The 26139-nt window shown below is 35.8% G+C and overlaps 2 protein-coding genes across 2 annotated transcripts; one reads left to right on the top strand and one right to left on the bottom strand.

Annotated features, from left to right (window-relative positions):
- Positions 1–67: 67 nt before the first annotated feature.
- LOC112054283 (STE20/SPS1-related proline-alanine-rich protein kinase) lies at positions 68–4885 on the top strand. The gene has a single exon (XM_024093989.2). It carries the CDS (start codon positions 68–70, stop codon positions 1532–1534), a length of 1467 nt encoding a protein of 488 aa, XP_023949757.2. The 3' UTR covers positions 1535–4885.
- Positions 4886–5588: 703 nt separating this feature from the next.
- LOC112054292 (FERM domain-containing protein 5) lies at positions 5589–24921 on the bottom strand. The gene is made up of 12 exons (XM_052882520.1): positions 24602–24921; positions 23062–23166; positions 22728–22770; positions 20912–21088; positions 19700–19800; positions 18456–18596; positions 17848–18000; positions 16869–16957; positions 15906–16041; positions 14568–14649; positions 13855–14025; positions 5589–13441 (listed from the first exon to the last, which is right to left on the bottom strand). The coding sequence occupies exons 1-12, from the start codon at positions 24689–24691 to the stop codon at positions 13098–13100; spliced, it is 1632 nt and encodes a 543-aa protein (XP_052738480.1). The 5' UTR covers positions 24692–24921; the 3' UTR covers positions 5589–13097.
- Positions 24922–26139: the final 1218 nt, after the last annotated feature.

Below are 26139 nucleotides of genomic sequence, written 5' to 3'. Positions count from 1 at the left end.
CCGCGTCGGCCTTACTAGTTGTACTATTGTAATACGTCACCGCTCAAGTATATAACACGAAAGGGAGATGGCGAGCTCCGGGCACACGTGGCCCAACAGCCAGGACGACTACGAGCTGCTGGAGGTGATCGGCGTGGGCGCCACCGCCGTGGTGCACGCCGCCTTCTGCCGCCCGCGCGCCGAGAAGTGCGCCATCAAGCGCATCAACCTCGAGAAGTGGAACACCTCCATGGACGAGCTGCTCAAGGAGATCCAGGCCATGTCCAGCTGCAACCACGAGAACGTCGTCACCTACTACACCAGCTTCGTCGTCAGAGAGGAGCTGTGGCTCGTGCTGCGCCTGCTCGAGGGCGGCAGCCTGCTCGACATCATCAAGCACAAGATGAGGATCTCCAACTGCAAGCACGGCGTGTTCGACGAGGCGACCATCGCCACCGTGCTGAAGGAGGTGCTCAAGGGGCTCGAGTACTTCCACCAGAACGGCCAGATCCACAGAGACATCAAGGCCGGCAACATCCTGCTCGGCGACGACGGCATCGTGCAGATCGCCGACTTCGGCGTGTCGGCCTGGCTCGCCACCGGCCGCGACCTCTCGCGCCAGAAGGTGCGCCACACCTTCGTGGGCACGCCCTGCTGGATGGCGCCCGAGGTCATGGAGCAGAACCACGGCTACGACTTCAAGGCCGACGTCTGGTCCTTCGGCATCACGGCTATCGAGATGGCGACGGGCACCGCGCCCTACCACAAGTACCCGCCCATGAAGGTGCTCATGCTGACGCTGCAGAACGACCCGCCGACGCTCGACACCGGCGTCGAGGAGAAGGATCGCTACAAGGCGTACGGGAAGACGTTCCGCAAGATGATATCCGAGTGCCTGCAGAAGGACCCCACCAAGCGGCCGTCGGCCACGGAGCTGCTGAAGCACTCGTTCTTCAAGAAGGCGAAGGACCGCAAGTACCTGGTGCAGACGCTGGTGTCCATCGGGCCCAGCATGGAGACGCGCGTGCACAAGGCCAGCAAGCGGCAGCCGGGCGCGTCGGGCCGCCTGCACCGCATGGAGACGGGCGAGTGGGTGTGGGAGAGCGACGAGGACGAGGACGAGGAGGACGGCTCGGCGGGCCGCGACCGGCCCATGAACACGCTGCCGCGCGCCGCGTCGTCCGACAGCGAGGACGACGAGCCGCGCGCCGGCTTCACCATCGGCGCGCACGAGCCCGAGGAGGCGCCGCAGATCAACCTGGTGCTGCGCATGCGCAACGCGCGCAACGAGCTCAACGACATCCGCTTCGAGTTCGCGCCCGGCAAGGACTCGGCCGACGGCATCGCCACGGAGCTGGTGGGCGCGGGGCTGGTGGCGGGCGCCGACGGCGACGCCATCGCGGCGCAGCTGCAGCAGCTGGTGGACGCGCACCTGTTCCCCGGCGCCGCGCCCGCGCCGCGCTCGCGCACCTTCCGCCTGCAGTCGGCCGACCCCGCCGAGCCGCCCGACGAGAAGGGGCTCGTGGGCTACGCGCAGATCTCCATCGTCGACTGACTCGACAATAAATATTACGACTAGACTATGTGAGCCGTATTTTTAATATAAACGCTGTGTAATCGAATTTAGATTAGTTAGGAAAGCGCAGGCCCCCCGAACTTGTAGAACAGTGGCGCCGTACCCTAAAAGGAGTCGTGTGAAATTACCGATCACTTTACATATAAATATGGGTTTAGCCCATTCGGGGGCCTGTGATATAAAATTAGTAGCCGCCACGCGGGTAGCTCGCGAACGTACGACGTAGAGCACAAACTGGGGTCACGTGTTACTACGGCGGGCCCGCTGTGGAGTTCGGATGACGGTCGCTGCAAAATACATTTAGATATACATTCGTATTTTAGTACGTGTTTGTTTTAGGCCCATTCTCGCACAGAACACCCAGAGAAAAGTTTCAATTCCAATCGTACAAGCTTTAAAAAACACCTTCCAATGTGAGAATAGACTTACAAATATAACAAACACTCGAAAGTCACGTAATGGTTCTCGAAGAGAAACGTTATATATGTCAGGTGCACCGTCGCGCGCCATTATGGCTCGTAGCTTCGTAATGTTAAGCGCTATTTTATCTTATTACGCTGTGTTCTAAATACCTACATATTTTAAGGGTGAACGACCTAATTAGATGAATTTTGAACTACGACTGGCAGAATTGCGAAGCAATTATTGTTGGAATTTACGTTTACAAGCTTTAAAAATTCAACGATATAAGCTTGCTGAGAAACCTCGAATAAGGTAACCAATGAAGATGCATTTAGTTGATTATCATACCTCAATCATTTAATTACCCAATAACTTGATTATTATATTTGTTAACTTGTTTTGATAAACACTGGTCAGACCAAAGATTTTATAGATATGTCCAGCGCGTTGAAACTTAGTCGGTCAGTAAGTGGCAAATTTTCTTAATTTCATTTACGGTCGTTTTTGATAACCTACCAAAGATTACGAATAGATAGCTATCCTCGATTATCAGTAACGGTCAAACTATCTGTCAGTAGATTATTGAAAAGCAGATAAGAACAAAAAGATAGATTTTCTTAACTTTATTAAGCGAAATGGCGGATAGATAGGATATTGAAAACGGTCGTTATTCGCATTGTAAACAACGAAGGTTATTACAAATAATGCCTAAATATTGTCTACAATGTCGATTTGAGTGTTCAAGAAGTGTAAAAACTATATCATTTATGTAAACATAAAATTGTGCGCTCAATGGAGTAGCTAAATTCGGATTACTTTTTGTGGTGATTTTGTAGGCACGTAACATGTCTAACAGTAGAAAATCTTTGGATCAGTCCATCATCGAACAAAAAAGCGAGATTTCCGACAAAGTTCCAATCTTGTAATAACTGCCATGTGTAGTTCATCATTCATGTATAATTAATTATTTTTAAGGGCATAAGGAATTATTTTAACGTTAAGATTATTTTAGCTCAAGTGGATAAAATGTTTTAGTTTTAAGTATGAATCTGAATTTATAAATCTTTTTTTTTATTCTTCGTGTTTATACGCCGCTCTATAAAACTTAACACTGTAATAGATGTAATTTTCTTTTAATTTATATTCGCTCAAACTTGGAGTATTTTATTTAAGTTAAGTGCGCGTCAATTAACTGGCACATGTAGCCATAATGAAAAAAAATATATAACCAAGTTTAGAAAACAATATAAATGTTAGTTTATATTTAACATTGGTAAATGACTTAAAAATGAAAACTGAAGTTAAACCAACGTCTGGCGCGCTATAGATTTTATTAATGTTTTGAAAGAAATCAGTTTTTTTTGATTTTATAATATCTCAAGATTTGGGTTTGATTTTATCAATACATGTGTACATTTTGATTGAAAAATACACCCGGATCTGATTCAATTTTATTTTTTTTTTTTTACTTTTATAATCGGTCCTAAAAAAAATAAAAAACATAGTCATGTTTCGAAAAAAGTAAGACTAAATTTGATAATAATAGTTCTATTTTTTTCCGCAGTAGAATAAAACAGCACACTAAAAAAACACCCAAACATAGTTTTTCTTGCCAGGTTATAAAACTAAATCGATTGATAATTTCGACAATATTAAAAAAAAATGTTGTGTAGGTAATCAGATACAATTTTACAAACAAAATATACAAATAACGATTATAGATATGTTAAAACAGCAGACACAGAATAAACTCTTGAAAACTCAAAAACACTCGCATTGTAACGGTTCAATAATATTATGTATGTACTTAGTATTAAAGAATCGCCTTTAAAGTGCCATATTTAGATTTTCTAAATATGTAAAAGATTTTATGTATGACAAACTCACTACACAGTTATTATTTAAAAAAATCGGTTGTCTGTAAAGTCGGTTTACTGACGATAGTTGAACGTGACAACGTCATTTAAGAAGATACTGATGGAATGGTTGCATTTTTCAAAAGAAAATGTTCAATTTTCTAAAATACTGTTGAATAATCTTCATAGACCAGAATATACTTTATTTCTTGTAAAATAGTTGGCAACCCTAGAGCGAGGGAAAGACGCATGACGTCATCTTTTTTAAAGTGCAGCCGGCTCCATCGAAGCTCCTTATAAGACGTTGGCACGTCAAAAAAAGTTCTCAAACAGAGGCGGCGATTCTAAATGGTTATCTTAACGGACATTGTTCTTCTATGTTTTGGCAACGTAACTTAATTAGGTGGTTTCGTTTGTTTAAACGGTAGCTTCAGTGAGATTGACGGGAATATTTCATACTTGCATAACTTTAGTGTATTGCCAATGGAATAATCCAATTTTTTTTCCAAAATGACTTTCCATACCTACCTACTAGACCAGATCCACTAGAGCCTAGTTTGGTTTCTACCGAATATATCTGTCACCGCTAATTTGTAAAAAATACTCGCGCTATTGTAATCTGTCGATATATTGTGAACTGAACATCTGATTACAATTAACGTGTTATATTATATGGTATGTATATTATATATATCGAAAAATAACATGTTAAATTGTAATCTGTTCAGTTCATAATATATAGACAGATTACAATATCGCAAGTGAGATTAGAAACGTATTTTACAATTTAACGGTAACATATCCATTCAATGTCGCTGCTTCTGATTATTAAACAATAAACCGAATATAATTCCTGTGTGTACAAAAATGAGAACTTCGATTTATTATTATTATTATTGTTATTAATTTTCAATATAGGAATAACAATTATAAACAATTTAAATTTTAATCATTACAGTGTTATTGCAAGCAGATGTATGAATATTAATTAATGAATTAAATATTTTTACGTTGTTATTTGTTTGTTGCTTATTTTGGATTTATTTTTTGAAATAATAAATTGTAAATCTGATTTATGCAGTGTTTCTTTTTAAGCCCTATTTAATATTTTACTAAACACAAACTAAATATCATTAGTTATAGCTATCCTGGGATCTTCGATCCCCGGCTGGGCCAATTAAGGTTTCTTATATGGATTACCTACATAGGTAAGTTTTATAGCATTGACTCGACACATCGCACGTTTAGAATTGTTGAGACATAATGCAAAAATCAAGTTTTGGAATTAAGTCATCAAAATCGAAAACGGCGATTAAGTCACGGTTTAAAGAAAATGAATCGCAACTTAATTTTTACATTGTTTAATCTATATATATAAAAATGAATTGCTATTTCTTAGTTCGTTAGTCTCGCTTAAACTTCAGATTTATCTTATTTTGGTCTTGAAATGTTCGTGGAGGTATAGGGAAGTTTTAAAATGTGCGAAAAATTAGATTAATTGCCGGGAAAAACATAAAAACAACTCTTTTCTAATTCCCATACAAACGTTTAAGAGTCAAAGGGTAGTGTAGGTAGGGATAGGGAAGAAGTGCACATAAATCAAAGCTTAACGTTACACGAAAATACGCCTATGTTTTATTAACAGACGATGGGTATGTTCGTTGTATCGTTATATGACAAAAAGTCGAAATCTAAAAATTTTGGATTAGGTCTCTATAATACTAAAGGTAATTGTACATTTACTTACCTAATAGGCATCTAATAAAACCAAAATAAAGATTATATATTATTTATTTAGTAATTACAATTTGTGCTTAATTCAACATTACAAAGGTTCAGTAAAAGTAGGCTCACTACGAGTTGTTCGGGTGTGAATACCTACGTAACTACAAAGGCGGGATGGCATTTCACCCTTGGACTGTGTGATGTGTATGATGGATAGTACAAAATGTCTAAAACAATTTGGCCTCTGAATTTGGGCCATGGTTCTTTGACATTCCATTAGAAACTTAACCCATAAATTGCAATTTGTGACTTCAATATTGACATTAGACTAGTGAGTAAATAATATGAGGACGCAACACAGAAGATTTGAATTAATCTTCAAATTATATCCATTAATTTGAAGATGGATTCAATTAGAATAAAAAGTTAAAAAATATAAAAAATAATGGCGAAAACACCACGTTCGGTATATACCTATTGCACTTTTAGAAAGAGATTCACATGTGTGAAAACAAACCGTTCGGTTATACCGGTTATAGTTATAGTATGTTTAAAGAGATGAGATAAATACGTAAACACTTCACCGTTACTAAGTTACATGCGAAAGCGAGCTAGTATTATCACTGTCCTTATTTGCCGTAGGCAATTATATTGTCAATTTGTTAATCTTTATTTCGCCTCATTAACCGTACATATCAATGATGACGTCACAAATTTCAGTGCATACAGAATCGGAGCTCCGCACTGCAGTATTACGCTTACAAAAATACATTCCAACAGATTTGCTACCTTATAACAAAAGCTGATCAAGCTGAGCCGCAATGCATTTTAGTATTCCCGTGGAATTCTTAACATGATGACGTCACTCGAATGTCATTAACGAATTTTCAGTACTAAAATTTTACCATTACAGCTCGAAAGAAATCCGATCAACTTAACTAGACTAGATGTATATGTATATTCCCTAATTCCGGTAACAAATAGAACGCAAACGGCTTTACTTAACACTGCTGTAGATGTGATTGTAAAGAAGACATGAAAACATTGCTGCCATTTAAGCTGTTTGTAGTTTCACTATAAGCCTAGCCTTTTAAACCGAAAAATAAACGTTTTAATGACGGATGAAGTAGAACGAATTAGAAAATATGTATTGCTTAAATAAATAAATAAAAACGAAATACTTTTCAACCTATTGCAATTACAACAAAGGCGCTTGGCAGCGGTTCTATAGTCACAAGTTGTGTGTTCTGTGTGTTACCGACTTAAGGCTGATCACATACCAGACCACTGATATGCAAAAAGCCTCACAATAGCCTTGAGAGTTTATCACGTAGATTTACTTTCACAAAGCCGTAAATAGGTATTAAAAAAAAATAAACAGGTACAAATGAATTACAAAGAGAATATGGCAACTATGTGACAGTTAATAGTATAAATATACTAAATACATATTTAAGCCTGATTTGGTTTATATTTAAAGTATGCTTATTGAGGGTACATATAAAAATATATAGGTATGTATAGAATTCTTCGCATTAGCTAGATCGCATGTTTTTAGAACAGTTTAGCGTAAAATACTTATCGAATAAAGGAATGTCGTCATTTTATTAATCAACAGTACAAAACATACTAACGTTGCTTTGCCAAAAAATTGTAGACTAGGTACACTAGTATTTTTTAAATCTTTGTGCAAAAATACCAAAATATTTGTATAGCCGTAGGATTAAAATAACCAATATAATTCCGCACCAAAACTTTCTGGATTGCGTTAGTCTGTGACTGCCCAAAGCATTATTTATTCATTGGTATAAAATAAAGATATCATTCAATTAATACCGGTTTTTTTACCCAACCACCTTTTAGTACCTCTTATACATAAGGTAACTAGCCATAGTAAAAATGAAACAATAACTATAGGATGCAACAACGACATAACTCAAAAACAATTATGAGCGAAAAACAAATTGTCGCTCTATGCCTATAAATGTAGAAAATATTATTTAAAAAAATAACTTAAATAGGCTCATTTGAAAATCTAACTCAAACCTCAAAAAATAATTATCTCTTATAAATTTCGCCATAATATATTTGTTTGATACTATACTCAGAGGCACAATTATCCGCCCACTTTAATATACTCGCGTCATATTAAAGAGGGCTTGAATTGTGGCTATGAGTATATATTTGCTGTATGGACATGAAAAATCTCCCCAAGAACACCTTTAAGACTCAGATCTAGGTTTATGGCCAGATAAATCCTTAGTTTGTATGCTAATCAACCACTAAAGCATTGGTACGGACTCAAAGATTAAGTGTACAACTAAACGCATTTTCTACACTAGTGAAGAAATAAATAAAATTAAAATACATAACTATACATATATTAAATTACACTAACATTGCTTTGTCATTGATATAGAAGAATATCAAGTTTCAGAATAAAAGACAAAAGTCTATGGTATGACCATTGAGTTTTTTCTGTTATTCTAAAAGATTGAAATAATAATTGACGCAACTACAAAGTCACTCGCACACAATTACATCTTTTTACACAACTTTTTGTCGACAATTTACTTATTTAATAAGTAACGACATATTGTGATAACAATAAAACATAATATTAAAATAAGAGATTATCAATTTTTAGTAAATTAAAAAGGCAGCAAATTATTATCTATTTTTGTTAATGTTTTAAATAAAAACACTAAAAGTAAAATAAATTATCAAAAAAATTCTTATACATTTTTTTACCTAGTTACTAGATAATCTCATAAATAACATGCAACTCACAACATCGGTTCCCTTATAATTCTATTTTTTTTACACTATCGTTAAATGCTCCGAATTGAGGTATATTATCTTATTTTTAAACATTTTTTTCTGTATACAGGATAATACAGCGAACCCTTTTATATGTTTTATGATTTTCATATATACTCAGAGGCATATTTATCCGCCCACTTTAATATACTCGCGTCATATTAAAGTGGGCGGATAATTGTGCCTCTTAAGTATATTTCATTTACTTTCTATGGTATGTTAAATTACAATTTATTTCCAAAATAAAAACGAAAACATTTTTTATTGAGCTTTCATAGAAAGAGGAAATAGGGGAAATCTTTGCTATGCGTATGATTTTTGAAAAATCATAACAAATATGATTTTAATGATAACCTTGGGAAAATACTGACTAAAAACTGCAGTTTATTTACAGCGTTTATATCTAAAACTGACACTATATATGTAATATTTTTATACAGTTTTGGAGAAATCCCATAAATGTCTTCCAAGTTAAAACATGATATTGAGTTTTAAACTAAAATGAATCATTTTTGTTGATAGAATGTTCGAAGAAGTTATTCTACTAATACAATCGTCAAAACACACACGTTAGCTCTTTCTAACCATGCAAGACTGAGTAATTTTTGATTGGTTTATTTTTTAATAATAAGAAACACAAAATTCCTATAAATACATATATACAAGCTGTATCAACAATTACGGAGTTCAACTTATTTGAATGTGAAATCGCCGATGGATTAAAGATTAATGTATATTATACTCGATCAGAACAAGGTATATGTACAGACTGACTAGGCAAAAGCGACTTAGGCTAACGCTTTAGTAACACGTCCTAATAAGGCAATAATGCTAATTCGATTGTACAGTAACACCATTATAATGTTTTTACAATTAAATTAGTAATTTAGTTACTTTCAACTTCTGTAGTTTTTGCAAAACCTATGGCTATCTATCCCCGACTTACCCTATTGTTTATTCTATGCGGCACGCAGATACCAATCGCACTTAAATGCTATAAATACATACAAATCGAACTTACAAACCTTCTCTTTGGAAGCCTGTCTAAATAGTAGCTGATAAGGTATTTGGTATACGACATTAGACTTCAATTCGGACTAATCGGTTTAAAATTATTGTTCGCGAACTTAAATGTAGATTTTTGTCACTTTGATTTAGTTCAGGCTTAGCATACAACCGAATTAACACTAACAGCTCTTTTACACTTAGGTTTAATACGCGATCGGCAAAAACAATGCGCTGACGCTAACATAACGCGACTAAAGGTCCGCTTATATCCACAGACATTTAGCGTGCCAGACACGTGCCGTGGCAGACGAAATATTATTCTACTGTAGTGTTTATTAACATATTTATCTATCGCCCGCCCAGTAGTCGCGGAAAGAATATTTAATCTGAACTTAAATTGAGAGCGCCTTACACAAATGACAATAAGGCTGCCATTACCAAATGACAATGAGCGCCATTAAGACATTAGAGCCGCGACTGGGGGACTTCTTTCATGAAAAGGACTTTACGTGTCTCTAGCTACCTGCGTACTAGCTACCTGCTAGTGTGAATAGATCTGTGGGTGTCTGCTTGTCTGTGACGCACTGTGTCTGTAGATATAAACGAATCTTTACGCGTATACGCATGATAGACAAACACCAATGCGCATTGTCATTTACTATACGCTAGTAGCGCTCAAATGTTGCGATAATGCAACATATCACATTTCAACGCGTTTGTCACGGCGTAACATGGCAAGAAGTTTATCGCACCGAAATATTTTAACGCGTTTGTCGCGGTGTAACATTGCGACGCATTTGTCGCGGCGTATGCGCTACGCATGTGTTCAACGAACGCCTACGCAAGTGTGTAGAGGCTGTAACTAGTAATAGTGCTTAAAATGTAATCAACATTATATAAAAATTTCAAAATTAAAAAAAAAATAACTTAAAAATAAATTATTTCTTAATTCAATTCCGTCAAAAACTAGTCAGAAAATTATAGACTGTTTAACATTCATTCTATTTCGATTAATTATCAGATTTATGTGACAGTTTAAACATAATTAAGAATAATAATAATTAATATCAATCGGTTTTAAATAATAATATAATAGGAATTATATATCAATTAAGTTATTTTAAAATTTTAAGTACATATACATATTACATATAAATACTCATATCACTGTATGAAAATAATATTATTAAAATTATTATAGTATTTTAAAGCATTCTGACTCTTTTGGACTTAATTAAGATGTAAAACTTAATAATTAAAATTAACAACCATAATAATACGATGCAATATTATAAAAAAGTATTCTCTAATTATAAAAAAAAAAATCCTTGCAATGTTAAAATCGGAATGTCTAATTTATAAACGGCAGAAGCAAATAAAATAGAGATTCTTAATAGTATTAATATGTACGTATTTATACAGGATGTTTCGATTCTATAAATTAAGTATATTTAAAAAAGTACTAATTTTATTTTGTACATTCATTCAAGGACATGCTTAAGTACAAATATAATTTAGCCCACTCAATATTATTGACAATTCCTAGCGTTGTACGAACTCTATGTATGTATTAAGAATATTTTATACTATACAAGTACTTATAGTATAAAATAATCATTGGTATGTATTGTTAATAATATTGCGTGTGTGAGGGTTCTTTTTATTCTTCTTTATCATTTGAGAAATGTTTGCAAAGAGTTTTTTTTACACAAAACTGTACATTTAATAGAAAAAATGTAACCAGATTATACAGGGTGTGTACAATGTACACGAGTAGCACCTGCTTCTTGTGACACTTCATCCCACCTAACCCTTTACTAACTTGCATTGTGCTAATGAGAAGACCTTATAAGTATAAGTAAACTACCCTATTTGTGCTCGCTTTAAAAAAAAATAACAACAAAGTATATTTCTTCATGTGCGTATAAGAGAATCGAGTACATGTTTATATTAAAAAAAAATTAATTAATAAAAATAATTAAAAATGTGTATTTAGATTCATAAGTAAATATTTGACTGAATCAACAACATATTTATATTTTTGGATTTACAATAACAACACCAGGTATATTTAAAATAATAATAATCAAACATTTACTTAGTAAACAACATAATTTTGTTTATATAAAACATGTACCCAATTACATTGCAAGCTTCAAAATAAAGTGCAAGTAAAAAAGCGTACAATAAAAATATATCTTTACAATAAATAAAGATATGTCAATAGTTTAATAAATATAAATATCATTAAATGCTATATTAAATGCAAATTGGAGAAAATCCTTAAAACGTGTCCAAAAGTTTTGACACTTCAGAATTGACGCTAAATAATTTACATTATACTTACATAATATGTAGAAGCTTGCTACATTGAAATCCTTAGTTAACAATCGTTTTCTCGTAAAAAATATGGTTTCTTAAAACAGTTTCTAATACTATTCAAGTAAGAATAAGTAACTCGTATAACTGTAGTCACTGATAATTTTGTACTGGATTTTAAATTTACAACACCTTCTAACGTAACACTAAAAAATCAAGCGATATTGCAAAAATAAAATAATGTCTTCATTAAAAAGTTAATATCACAATATTGTAAAATTAAATCAACCTAAATACAAAGCGTCGCTATAGATGGCAGAACTTTGCAGTTCTAAAATATGGACTTTTTAAAATAGCACACAGCAAATAACAAAATGACTTTGTTCTTTTTGTTTGAATACACTTTTTTATTTGTAATATTTACATCATAAATCAAATAATTAAGAGATGATTATTTATTGGTAAGACAACTTCAAAAAAAAAATTAAAATGTGTTACCATTTACGGTAATTTTTTGGGACACCATTTATATAATTGTAATCTATTTGTAAAGGTCAGTGACATCCATTTTCCTTCCACATTCATTCAGTCATTACCTTGACCATCTATCTAACTTCAAAGAACCGCCTACAATATAAGCCCCCATCCAATTTCCCCCAGAAAAGTTTTTGTCACTCTTTTAATAGCTTCTGTGTTACAAATATAAACTATTATCCAAATTTCTTTCTATAACTTGGCAAGTTCGTTGATGAAACTCCCATGATATGCGGGCGACGGGTGGAAAGGACTGCGCGGGTGTGAGGAAGTGCGCGCGGAGCATCGCTACCCCCGACATCCCGACCCGCGCGGACCATTGGGAGTGTTACGAACGAATTTGCCAAGCTATAGATAGTTTTTACTGGGTGTTTTCATACTAGTATAAGTCAGTCAGTTGTCTTTTGTCATTTTGTTAAAACTGCGAATATACTAGCCCATGGTTCTACCGCTAAATACGAGTAATTATCTTTATGGCAACTTTTTGCTAGAGACACTTTAAAGCTTCGAAAAATACAGTTAAAGATTAACTCCAACTGTGTATTTCGTAGAGCAGCGCGCTCTCAACGTAGGAACTGTTAAGCAACTAAAAGTATAATAAATAAACACAATGTCCAACATATCCCAGCATATTCTTATTTGAATACCATTTGCATACATCAAAACAGTACCAACGAGATTCAACAATACATGTTCAAAGACTAATCAGTGTCGTGAATGAAACTTGTCGACCACCATATCAACTATCCTCGGACAAACTCGAAATTAGACACAGAAAAAAAAGATTTTGCTTATTATACAATTTCATTCACAAAACCGACAGGTAACAACGTAGGCCCAACCATACCCGTTTATCACGAATCCACGTTATGGTCCGATCAAAAAAGTTCTATGACCTTCCTCTTCAAATACTCCTTCAAGGGTGTGTAATAGTGATGACGTAGGGAGACCAACTCCGGTTTCCGTTTCAACTGGCGCAGCACCGGCCAGTCGGTCTCGAAGAGGAGCAGCGCGGCTAGAGCGAGAGAGAGCCATACGAACAAGAAGGACGGCACGAACGCTCGGAGCAGGCTGAAGGGCCGTGGTGGGGGCTGCAGTGCGGGCGGGCGCCAGTCGTCCGCGACGTGCGACGTCTGCGAGACGTACGTCACGTGCGTGGTCGACGCGGACTCGGTGGATGAATGCTCGAAGGGGTCCCGCGCGCTGTATTCGGGACACGCGGCTGAATATTGCCTTTTAGTTTCTAAAAATAAAATTTAATACAACAAAAGATCGCCATCCCAGAGATTTAAATATTTTTTAGTATTTACAAGGTAAAGGACTAAAGATGTTAGAGATTTTTGGGGGGGTTCTATATTGACATCGTATACACGGAGGAAAACTTTCATCGGGAGTTTACGCACCCAAGAGGCCGAGGACGAGGGCGGGAAAATGATATGATATTTGCGCCACAGACAACAGAGAGTGTACTTAAAGGGACAAGGGTGACGAGATACGACTTTTAGTTAAGATGGAGATTGGAGACAACGGCAAGTTGCTTTTACCCAATTTACCAGTTAGGGTTTGACGCATATAACCGCGAGGTTGGTGGCCATGGGAAACGGTGAGTTGTCACTATTCATATAGTGCACCGACCTGTCGGCTTGGGCTCCTCGGTGACAGCTCGGAGGTGGTCGCAGCAGGCCAGCGCGATGTCGACGGTGGGCCCGCTCAGCAGGCAGCCGCCGTCGCACAGCTCGCTGTCCGGCACCGCGCCGCTCTCCTCCAGCGGCGCGCTGTGGGTCGACCGAGGAAGACTGCTGTAACCTAAAGTCAAAACATATTACCACCCTACCGGCAAAGACGTACCGCCAAGCGATTTAGCGTTCCGGTATGATACTGTGTAGAAACTGAAAGGGGTGTGGTTTTCATCCTACTCCTAACAAGTTAGCCCGCTTCCATCTTAGATTACATCGTCGCGTACCACCCGGTAAGATTGTAGTTAAGGGCTAACTTATAGAGAATAAAAAATATATATATCACAGTCAAAACTATAATCGACGTTTGTTTTGAACCGATAGTGAAAGAACTGCAAAGACGCAGTTCTTTCACAGAATAACTGAAATTCAATTATCATATCATTTTTTAACGCTTTTTCTGGAATCAGATCTTGCCGTGAATACTCTTCTATGTCATGTGACAGTTACACAAAATAGGTGCCATAAAATGGTAACTTGAGTTTCGAGAACAAATAAAAGTCAGCAGGAGCCATAACCGATAATATTAATTAATTTGTCAAGTAATGTACAGAATGCCATGAGGACAAGGCCATGATGGCTCGTCGTAAAATTAAAAAAAAGCTACAATACCGAAATCTCCGGTCATAGGCGTAGACGGCGTGGCGGGCACACTCGACGCTTTTCTCTTGCCTCCTGCACTGGAGCCCTCTTCCTGCAAATGTATAAGTTACGATATTAAAACTTTTCGGGTAAAAAAGGAAATACTTACTAAACAAGGCTAAAGTTACAAAAATTATGTAAGACAGAATATACATTGTCGCAGACTTTTTTATTTTGTTACAAGTTCCTACGCGTATAGGTGAAATTAATATTGAAAATGATATTAGTACAAAAAGGAGGTATTATAAAGTTGCTATGACAGCAATAGTATTTAATAAGTGGGTGATTGACCGCCACGCCGCTAGTCGCGTTGGTTTTATGCGATCATGTTTTTTGTGTGTGTAGTGTAATTGATCATAAATTTATTGTGGAGGTTATTTCAGTCAGGGAAAGTGAGTGTGTTGAAATCCTTTAAACCCACAGCAAAGTCCTGGGACCTGCTTGACATGTTTCATCTACCACAAGAGTGGTACAACCCTTGTTAATGCTACCGCAGCGTTATATTACGTCTATCCTTTAACAAGACAAAGCCGGGTCAGTCCGCTAGTGTATGGCATACCACACTGTATGTATGGCTACCACACTAGGTTACAAAAAAAATTGTACCTAATTATTTTAAAAGTAATTGCATACGTTTTTATAATAAATTGTCACATGAAAAGTTGGAAAGAAAAGTCTCTCAAAAAGTTCAAAGTTTTTATTAAACGCAAGCTCACAGGAAAGTCTTATTAATATATATTTCATAGTGTTAATGATTGATTGATTATTATTAGAGAAATGATAAAAAAATAGTGGTAAACAAAAAATAATTGTAAGGGGGTTCTGCCGCGAGCACTTTACACCAGCAACCTTACGGATATTATTGTAAATCAAACAACTTTTGATGGGACATAGACGATTTACCTAATGACACTCAACATTCGTACATTGACATAGGTAGGTACATTTTAATACACGATCGGAGCATTAAGTCTTACGAATGCGCGGAACATTTGGAGCGGTCGCAGGCACACTGAATTGGACTCTACTTCGATTTTACGATCGGGCTCATACCCCTCTCGCGTCCCGCGTCTCGCGTGTGTTCGGAATCATTCGGCAGGGATAGGTAAGTAGGTACTGAGGGAAATATCCTATAGACGCGACCATTAAAATATTGAGTTTGCCGCGTTACACAATCAGTTTGTTGTGGGTCTTTCACAAACCGAGGCGCGTTTGTAACCCTCGTCTTTAATTACCACTGTTAAATCATGACGTTTGACGTTTCAAAAGTGCTTGTAAAGTGATTGAAATACATGAATGTAGACTGACCTGTGAATCTCTGGGCGTCAGCAGGCCATCTCTCTCGAGTATCTCCCGCTCGGTGCGGCCGACGTACTTGAACTTGGTGCCCCACGAGAACAGCCCGCCGCCCGAGTACACGCACGCGTCCGACGACGACGGCAGTCTGCAAACATCACAAATGCACACACACATACATAAACACACACACACACACAAACATACATACATGCTAACTAATTTGGATAGCTGGGGGCACTCACAAAATTTGACCGTAATATTAATATTTTGACGGCCTCCGTGGAGCAGTGGTATGCGCGGTGGATTTACAAAACGGAGGTCCTGGGTTCGATCCCCGGCTGGGCAGATTGAGATTTTCTTAATTTGTCCAGGTCTGGCTGGTGGTAGGTTTCGGCCGTGGCTAGTTACCACCCTACCGGCAAAGACGTACCGCCAAGCGATTTAGCGTTCCGGTACGATGCCGTGTAGAAACCGAAAGGGGTGTGGATTTTCATCCTCCACCTAACAAGTTAGCCCGCTTCCATCTTAGACTGCATCATCACTTACCATCAGGTGAGATTGTAGTCAAGGGCTAACTTGTATAGATTAAAAAAAAAATTGTATTTATGTTTTTTGATATCCTTTAGTTTGTGTTTGCCAAATGAAAAAAATTAAAAAATCTTTCATACAAATTTTTAGAGATCCGTAGTCAATGAGGAAATCTTTAGGTATAGTTTAGCCTATAGCTTTGCCATTTCCGTCTATTTGCGGTATAGCTCAGAGATTATTATTAGTACTAGAAAGCAATGAATAGTGTGTTCAATTCACGAAGACGCGTCTCACTCTTTGCCTTTTTTTATTATTTTTAATTACAGTCAAATATGAAATTCATTTTGATATAATTGTGTGTGCGTGTGCACACGTTGCTACTCGTTGCGTAGTAATAGAACTCACATGATTGCAGTTTTATTATTTACGCTACATGATACATACGTGTAAAACAACATCTGCTCTATGGCACAGCACCACACGTGCCGGCACGCGGCGCCGCTCGGACATTTGAAGCCCACTGTGTGCTTCTTCTGCAAAACAATGTTCACTCAAAACAATGTTCACTATAAACCAAAAAACTTAAAAATACAGCCTTAATAAATAGGACACAATAATAGTCCTTCTTTAGACTAAAGGCGGAATTATATTTATCTGACGTGTCGTGTCGTGACGCCTCAGAACAGAATCGGTATCATACATTTTGTATGCGACACATCAGAAGCTATCACGACATGTCACAACACGTAAGTCAAAACGTTGCCAGATAAAATGTATGACACCGATTCTGTTCTGAGGCGTCACGACACGACACGTCAGACAAATATAATTCCGCCTTAACACAAATAAACGTCAAATCAAAATTAAATTAACTTAAATTAATATTACAAGTTTCTAAAGTGCTTGTAATTATATAAACAAGTACTTTAGAAATGTCAAAGTTATCTGTTTTTAGTGACTCTACCACTGGTTCAGAAAGTAGATTCTAATAAGAAACTCAATAGTTACGCTTATTTTATAAAATTACCCACATTAATTAAACACTGCAAGGAACTAATCATATTGTAGTAGAGTACCCTACCTGCAGACGTACCGCAAAGCGATTAAGCGTTCCGGTACGACGTCGTGTAGAAGCCGAAAGGGGCGTGGATTTTCATCCTCCTAACAAATTAGCCCGCTTCCATCTTATATTGTATCACTTACCATCAGGTGAGATTGTAGTCAAGGGCTAACTTGTAAAAAATAAAAAAGAAAGTACAGAATATGGAGCTAATGGCTAGTTCGGATTACTTTAGTATTTTAGTCGAATACGAACGATTTTCGGATTTACCGCCCAAAAATCGTTCCTACTCGACTAAAATACTAAAGTAGTCCGAAATAGGCATTAGAGTAGTATGGTGGTATGGTATCATGAGCTACTTACTTCGGGATAGTTGAGGTGCACTATAAACATGCGCCCCTCGAAGTTGATCTTATGCACCTCCGACCACTTGAAGTGATGAGTCTTCCTGCTGCCCTGGAAGGTCAGTATGCCGCTGTGGTTGATGCCCAGGTACAGTTGGTTACTCCGATGATCCTAGAAAGATAACATTTAAGGTTAGGGGATCTCATGGTGAGATTGACCATGTATGCAGGAGATATTATACTGCACAAGTGTGTGCGCAAGCACAGGTGCACTCTCTCTTCCCTTACTCTCGAAATCCGATGGGACGGCAAACCAACTTGACCGGTGAGAGACCAGTGCTCTCTAAGACACGGGGCTGTACTAACACCGCCAACTTCCCAACTCCAGGATGCTATCAAGATTTTCCTTGTAAGGATAATCCTAATAACCTATTTTTTTTTGTTAGACTGACCCCATTGGACCTCATTATCCGTAGCTGAACCAGGTAACCACGGAACCAATGAGGCAGCAACCTCAACAAAAAAAACCTATATACCTATTTGCTGTACAACAATAATGTGATTGCAACTCAAAATCACCTAAAACTGAGTTACAAATTGTAATGACATTGCAGTGACAAAACTTACTTTAACAGGATGCGGGTCGACCCCATATGTGTCGAGTTGGCAGGCAATTTTGAGGAACGCCTGTTCGGCCTCCTGTGTGGTCATGCCTTTGACCCCGCCCGTGCCACCAGGCGTACCCTCCACTGGCTCTCTGTGTAACTCCTATAATAAAATTAAATTTTAAAGGAGAATAATTATTTTTTTTATACATTGCTAGGCTAAATGTTATAAATGAACAATGTCCAAATGAGTGTAATTTATTAAATAATAATACCAGTTATATAACTGCTTTAATCACAGTTTGATTGACGGATGCATAATCAAGACGTGGGCAAGTACACCATAAAATGCACGATTTCAACAACAACAAACACATTTTTACATAACAACTATGAATTCTTGTGATTTTGATTTATATAAGTAAATTAGAGAAAAGTAAATTAGATTTTTCGCCAAAAGTGGTCGCGATCTCCTCTGAAAACCCTCAACAATAATGTAAATGTAATAGAAATAATGTACACCTTTCATCTGCTATAGTAATCCTTGGATCCAAAAATAAAATATTAATTTGTGACCATACTGATCCAACTTTGAAATGAGATGTGACAAATCTTGATATATAAAAACGAAAGATCATCAAGAAATCTCGAAAACCCTTTGACTTACAAAAATTAAATATGGCAGGGAGGAGGAGTTTATATGTAGTAGACGTCTGCTAAGAATGGATTTTGTGATAGGGTCGGATTAACGAGGTTTAAGGGCGGACAAAGTCGCGGGCGTCTGCTTCTGCTAGTACATTCATAATTATTCAATGTATCAAATCAAACCGTGGTGGTGGAGCATTTTCTTTGTATTTTTTTATTTTATAAATTAAACTAGCTGACACCGCGCGGTTTCACCCGCATGGTTCCCGTAAGAATATGTGTATAATATATAGCCTATAGCCTTCCTCGATAAATGGGCTATCTAACACTGAAAGAATTTTTCAAATTGGACCAGTAGTTCCTGAGAATAGCGCGTTCAATCAAAAAAAAAACTCTTCAGCTATATAATAGTATAGATAAATTATGTAAATTTTTTATTTATTTATTAACCTAAGAGCTGATTTTTGCAAATATACTCAGAGGCACAATCATCCGCGCACTTTAATATGACGCTAGTATATTAAAGGATAATTGTGCCTCTGAGTATAGATAAAGAAAGATAATTAAATTCAAATGGTAACCTCATCAGATACACTAAAGTTTGGAAGATGAAGAAAATACCTGTATTCTAGCTTCAATGGCGTCAGTTTGTCTCAGTAATAGTCTCATTTCAGTCACATAGTTCCCGACATGAATATTGGGGTCATAATCACCAAGCTCGACTGAAAAAATAAAAAATATTATAATAATTTAAATGCCAAAAATAAAAAAATATATATAGGGTATATATTCTGTAATCATTTGTTTCATAACATTATTATACACATTGCACAACAATATTAAAATACCTAATACCCCAAGGTCAAGGTGTCTTCCCCATAGTGTCTTTTTCCGTAAAAATATGGGACTAAAATAGAGCCTTTGTTTACACACACTATCCATTATTCAAAGAAGTTTTCATTTCCATTAAAGAAAGCGTAGAAAATTTACATCTATAATATAATTTCGCAAGTATGGAACAATGAATTATAAATTGAAATTTTAAATAAGTATGATGAATTCAAATCATAATTATAATATGTTGTAATATCATATCTACATCTACTACAAATAGTAAGTACATTATCAAAACAATAGTTATGACTCATATACCTATTGCAAAAGAGTTATGAAAGTAAATTAGTTGCATAATAGTTGTGAAAATTATAATAAAATAATATTATGTAATATTCTAAATAAAAATTATAAAATCAGTTCACTAATTAGCCTACATGGTTTTGTGGATCTTGGAAGGAAGACCTTGGTTCAAGTCCTGAGACTATGAAATATTTAATAATTATAGAGTCAAACATCACAATAAGCCCAATAACCTGCACTGAGAGAGAGGAGATTAAACTCCCACATTAGTCTAATGTTTAGTCTATGTGACTTTGAATTACAACATTCTGGGTTTGAGTCCTGGGATGAGCAATGAAGTACATTCTTTTTTCTAAGAAATTTTCAATAAAAATATTCAACCTAGACTCAGAAAAGTGGTGTTTAACCCCTGTGCCTCAGAAAGCACAATAAGTCATCATTAACATCTGATAATGTTTGTCAAGAGTCTAACTACTAACTGACTTGTAAATAATTAAAAAAATATATACAATTAAAAAAACTGTCATCATCCCTATTCCCATGAAAATATACATATAAACACAGAAAATATAGCCTATGTTCGTCAGGGATTATGTAGGATTCTACTGGTGAAAGAATTTTTCCAATCAGTCCAGTAGTTCATTCAAACAAACAAACAAATCTTTCCTGTTTATAATATTAAAATGTTATACTCACTTTGTATAATAAGTGCACCCAGCATAGCAGCCTCATTGGAAGTGCAATACAATCTCCCGTGCAGTAGATCTCTTTTCAACTGCAAGTATATCTGAAACCTCGTTGCATCCTCCTTCAGCAACAAGGGGTTTGGAGGGTAAAACTTGACACGGAAACTGAACAGTATTGGTGATGCATCTGCAAAGCACAATTGAAAACCATTTATGTTCTATAGCTCTGTAACTGTAACTTCACTCATGTAAAATGCTTGTGTATAGCCTTCCTTAATTTAAGAGTTCAAAGTTCTTTGTGTTGGGCACATAAAGAATTTTTTGAACTCATAAGAAAAAATCCTCAAATTAAAGTTTGGCAGTCTTGTGGAACTTTTCCAAACTCATGAAATATTTTTATGCTGTCAACAACACACAACAGTAAGACATATATATATCTATACTAATATTATAAAGAGGTAAAGTTTGTAAGTTTGTAAGTTTGTCACATTTTTTAAATGGGGTAATCTTCGGAACTACTGGTCCGATTTCAAAAATTCTTTCACCAGTAGAATGCTACATTATCGGGGAGTGCTATAGGCTATTTTATATTAGTATGATATATATTCGCTGAGTTAACACAGTTTTTGTCATACAGGTCGGACCGAAAATCCTCTTAAGAAGACTTATTCGCATGCGCTGCCTTAACTATTGTGTAAAATTAAATTTAATGTATGGAGGCTTTATGTATCTTTAAAAGTTCTACAAAAAAGTCCGCGACACCATATATCTATCTTCTATATATTAGCAGATATAGTACCTTTTGTGTTTTTAAAATTATTAATTTTATATACTTAGGTTTGCGTCATTATTTATGCTACTTAACTTAAATCCTTATCAAAATAAATTATTTAATAATCACAAGGATATTATGGAGATAAGATTTGCCCTTTATAGTATGTTAATTAGTTAAATAGTTTCGGAGATAATACAAAATTTCTAAAAGACGCAGAAATTCGGCTACATGACGCCCCGCGCTTTCAATTACGTAGTTCCCGTTCCTGTGTGAATATGGGAATCAAACATAGCCTATGACACTCGCAAATAACGTAGCTTTCTATTGGTAAAACAATCTTTCAAATCGGTCCAGTAGATCCAAAGATTATAATTTTAGCATAGAAGTCTCTATTTTCCTTTGTCATCGCACCACGCTCATAGGGCTGGACCGATTTTGCTAAGGGTAGGCGTAAGGTAGGGAAGGTATAGGGTAGGGTAGGGTAGGTTACAGGTAGGGTAGGGGTTGTGTAAGGATAGGGGTAGGATACAGTTAGGGTACGGGTAGGGTAGGAGTAGGGTAGAGGTAGGAGATCGATACTGAAGCCTATTTTCTGTTTTTTGTCTGTCTGTTTGCCTTTTTTTGACCGGGTATCACGCTGAAACTACAGAATGAATTCAAATGATACTTAAGACGATTTGAGACCATAATACGTAGAAGGATAATAGGATACTTTTTGTCGCGAAAACAAAATCAGAAATGGGTGAAGTAGGGGTAGAAAGTTTGTACGGAAAGTCCTTAATTTTTCTAGGTACATTTGTAAATGTAAAATGATAAGTGGATTATTTATTAGGTATAAGTTATAAAACTAGCAAAATAGAAACTTGTGGAATAGGGGTTGAAAGTTGACAACGATTTTTACGCGGAAGAAGTCGCGGGCGTCCGCTAGTATAATATATAATAAGGATATATATATAATATATAATAAGGATGTCTTTGTATTTACATACAAAGGCATCCTTATTGCTATGTGGCACCAAAATACACAATAAAAATGAAACATATAAATTACCTTTAACTTGTTTCAGTATTAACTTGGCCAGATGTAACCAATGCTGAAAAGTATAAAGTCTATTTTTAATAATTTCATAACTATTCATAAATTTATATTATTTTATACTACTAGATTAGATAAATCCATTTTATTAGTTTATCTTATAAAATAGTTCAAATAATGAAGCAGTGTGAGCAGAAAAGTTACAATGTTGCAAAGTTGAAATTCAAAACACATCTATAAAATAATCAATTTTCAAAAATCTTTTTAGGTAAAACTACCAAAACCTTTTTTAATGCAATATGGTCTAAGCATTATAGTAATTTTAATAAATAAAAAAAATAGATCTAACCCTCTGGCCTCCTGCATCAACATAGCGCAGTCCAAAGTAATCTGTTTCAGTAAGATTCAACTGTTGACATACATGTTCTAAAAGGAATTTACCTTTGTAGCTGGGCTGCAATTAAAAATAATGTATTAGAAATTTCACTTGATAAGTGTCAAAGCTTAGCTAAATACTAAATTTCAACTGGATTGGTCCAGTACATTCAGAGAAAACAGACAGACATAAAAATGTGCATGAGCCATATTATAAGGGTTTCGTTTTTGTACTACATACATTTGGTACCCTAAAAATATAATTATCAGTGACACAAAATTACCAAAATCTTACCACTGTAATATTAAAATGTAAAATTTTTGATAAATGTATGGATGGATGTGTTACAGTTGATTTTTTTGTGATGCAAATGGCCTATATGGTAAGTGGAAACCATTGCCTATAAACAGAGCAACACTTGCCAGGCATGTAAAGAACACATCCCACGAAGAGCTGTTATGTATCCAAAAACATAAGGTGTATAGATGTGTCGTGTTAAGCCTTCTAATTATAACTATATTACGCACCCAACCCTCCGGGACCAGGGGCATCAGACAACCTTTGACACAAATGCGTCTACTTCTACTCAATCAAATCTGTGGGCTTGGCATGCAACCAATGTATCTCCTAAAGAGAAATATACAAATGTCATCCAATGGCAGTGCAACCGGAAATATCACTATCTTTCATTGAGCTGGGCCTAAAATAGATGGGACTGAGACTACTCTGCCACCATTTGTTGACATTTTAGCTATTTCTCTTCTCAATATAATTCTGTTGTTAATGACATGCAAGACATACTGAATCATGAATGTATACATGAATCTGTATCATCATCATTAAGTTGCCAAACAGCTAATAACGCCTGGTAAGACCAAAAGGCTAAATCAATCCAGTGTGAAAGTTGTATGGTGGACCAACCAATGACCATAACACAAAGAGGCGCTTAATGGACCTTCAACCTAAAACATCCTGGGAAGCATATTTCCAGTCAGCCCAGGGCAACAAATAACCAAAATAGATCACTGCTACAGTAAATGTATCATTTAATGATATAGCTCCCTATTGATATTGACCCCAGGCCCAGTATTATAATAGACTAGTCAGATGCACTTGAATTGTTTAATTTATTTACTTTTCAACTTACCTAACCACTGTTATAGTTTATCTGTTTTAAAGATTACTACTATACAATTTATTAATGAGCAATGATTGAATTCAGCCAATTATATTATAAAATTGCAAGAGAAGAATATGAACAATACAGAATAATTGTAATTTGTGACTATAAAATATTTATTTTCTTTGTTTTTATCAAATTAAACCAAAAATTTATCGTCTTAAATATTTCAACAGGTAGTTAAATGGGTCAGTAGTATGAACTCATTTTAGAAAGGGGTTTTCTGGTCAAAATAGTTTAGGGGACCACTGAGATCATAGCTGTAAGGATAACAACCAATTTTTGATATTACTGCTCTCGTATGATTAGGGTGTAGGATTGTTATATACTCACGTGGAATTCACATTCCAATATTTCTGTATCTTCTAACAACCGTACAGTACATTTATAAACAATATTGCTATCGCCTCGACTTTTAAACATGCTGAAAACACTGAGACTATGTTTCGTTTTTGGTTTGCAAAACTTTGTAGAACTATTAGCTAAGCATTTTAAAATAGATTTATATGGTTACAATTAATCGTTCATTATAATTTCTTGTGAAGTGTTCGCTAAAAGCCGAAAATATTTCAATACTTTCTTCAAAATATAGTATTTTCGTGGTCAATTTCTGATTCTTAATTTCTGACAATTTGAAAATACAGAATTACAGAAGAAACCAGAGGCTAAAGAGTATTTTTTTTATTTTTTCTGGTTCATCCGATTTCATCCAAAGTATTTCTATAGTCTATGATGAAGTTTATTGTACGATTATGTACGATTTGATAACTAAAGTATGGCAATAACAAAGCATTCGTTCCAATTCGTTCATCGATTTAAGCAAAAAATTTTCAACTATCAACTTAAATAAATTGTAGTGCATTCAATTTCGTAAGCATTATTAAAAAAAATACAATATTTTTTATATAAATAAAAGAAAAATGGTTTTGTATCAAATTCTTCTGAAAGTTGACTTTCCTTTTTTGAACGATAATCAGGATATGACATCAGCTATGACTAGTGTTGTCTACTATAAAAATAAAAAACATGAACATGGGAAACTTGTCTCACATTTTTTTTTTAATATTTTGATTTTAATAGTAATCAATAAATAGTAAAAATATTGATAAAAAGTAGATATAGTATGCGCATTATCATCTGAGTCGTCCGGTCATAAAAGTCAAAAAAGATAGGAATGTGCAGCGCGCCTACCTGCGCACCCTAATTATCGATAAACGGCTACCTGCGCACGTGCTAATGATGAGTCAATAATGATTTGGACGATTCTGATTGGTCGGTTTCTAATGTAATTGCATTGCGTATTTTTTTTGCTATAAATGTGTTTACTGCAATTAAATAAATACATTCATGTGTTACTCGTTGCGCACTATGGATACTAATATATAATAAATTTGGCAGAAGACGAAGATTCTGATGATGAAGACTCAGATGAAGATTAATTTTATTTAGTTAATAATTATATAATATGAAATATGTATTATATTAAATCAAATATTGTTAATTTTTTTAATTTTGTGAACAAGATACGATAATAAACTTTACTTATCGATAATATGTCTTTCATTGTTACACCCTTCACTAGACGGCTCCATAAGACCCATAAGTGCAAGCGAGATAGATATAGAGAAATGATTTATGGCCCTAAGACTCAGTTGTTAATGCTATTAGTATAGTACTAGTACCGCAACTGTAAGCTTCCTTTTATTATATATCTTTCATTAATAGTCTCGTAATTAATGAATAACACGCAAATAGTAAACTGCTGAATAGAATCAAGGGCATGATCTTGTCTTAATAAATGCATAACTTTTTAAATGTAAGTTTACGTGATTGGATGTTCACTTCTTGTAATTTTGTGTGAAATTTATAGT

This window comes from Bicyclus anynana, chromosome 1, assembly GCF_947172395.1.
Source record: "Bicyclus anynana chromosome 1, ilBicAnyn1.1, whole genome shotgun sequence".
In the NCBI taxonomy this organism is placed as follows: Eukaryota; Metazoa; Arthropoda; class Insecta; order Lepidoptera; family Nymphalidae; genus Bicyclus; species Bicyclus anynana.
Note: the sequence above shows the minus strand (reverse complement) of the source record. Positions and strands in the feature narration are given on the sequence as shown.

Bases quoted from the DNA above. Each gene is read 5' to 3' on its own strand.
- LOC112054283 (XM_024093989.2), top strand. From the start codon at position 68: ATGGCGAGCTCCGGGCACACGTGGCCCAACAGCCAGGACGACTACGAG.
- LOC112054292 (XM_052882520.1), bottom strand. From the start codon at position 24,691: ATGTTTAAAAGTCGAGGCGATAGCAATATTGTTTATAAATGTACTGTA. The intron at 19,801-20,911 runs GTGAGTATAACA...TTATTTTTTCAG, and splicing joins GGGTGCACTTATTATACAAA to TCGAGCTTGGTGATTATGAC. The intron at 16,958-17,847 runs GTAAGTAGCTCA...ATTGTTTTGCAG, and splicing joins TGCACCTCAACTATCCCGAA to AAGAAGCACACAGTGGGCTT.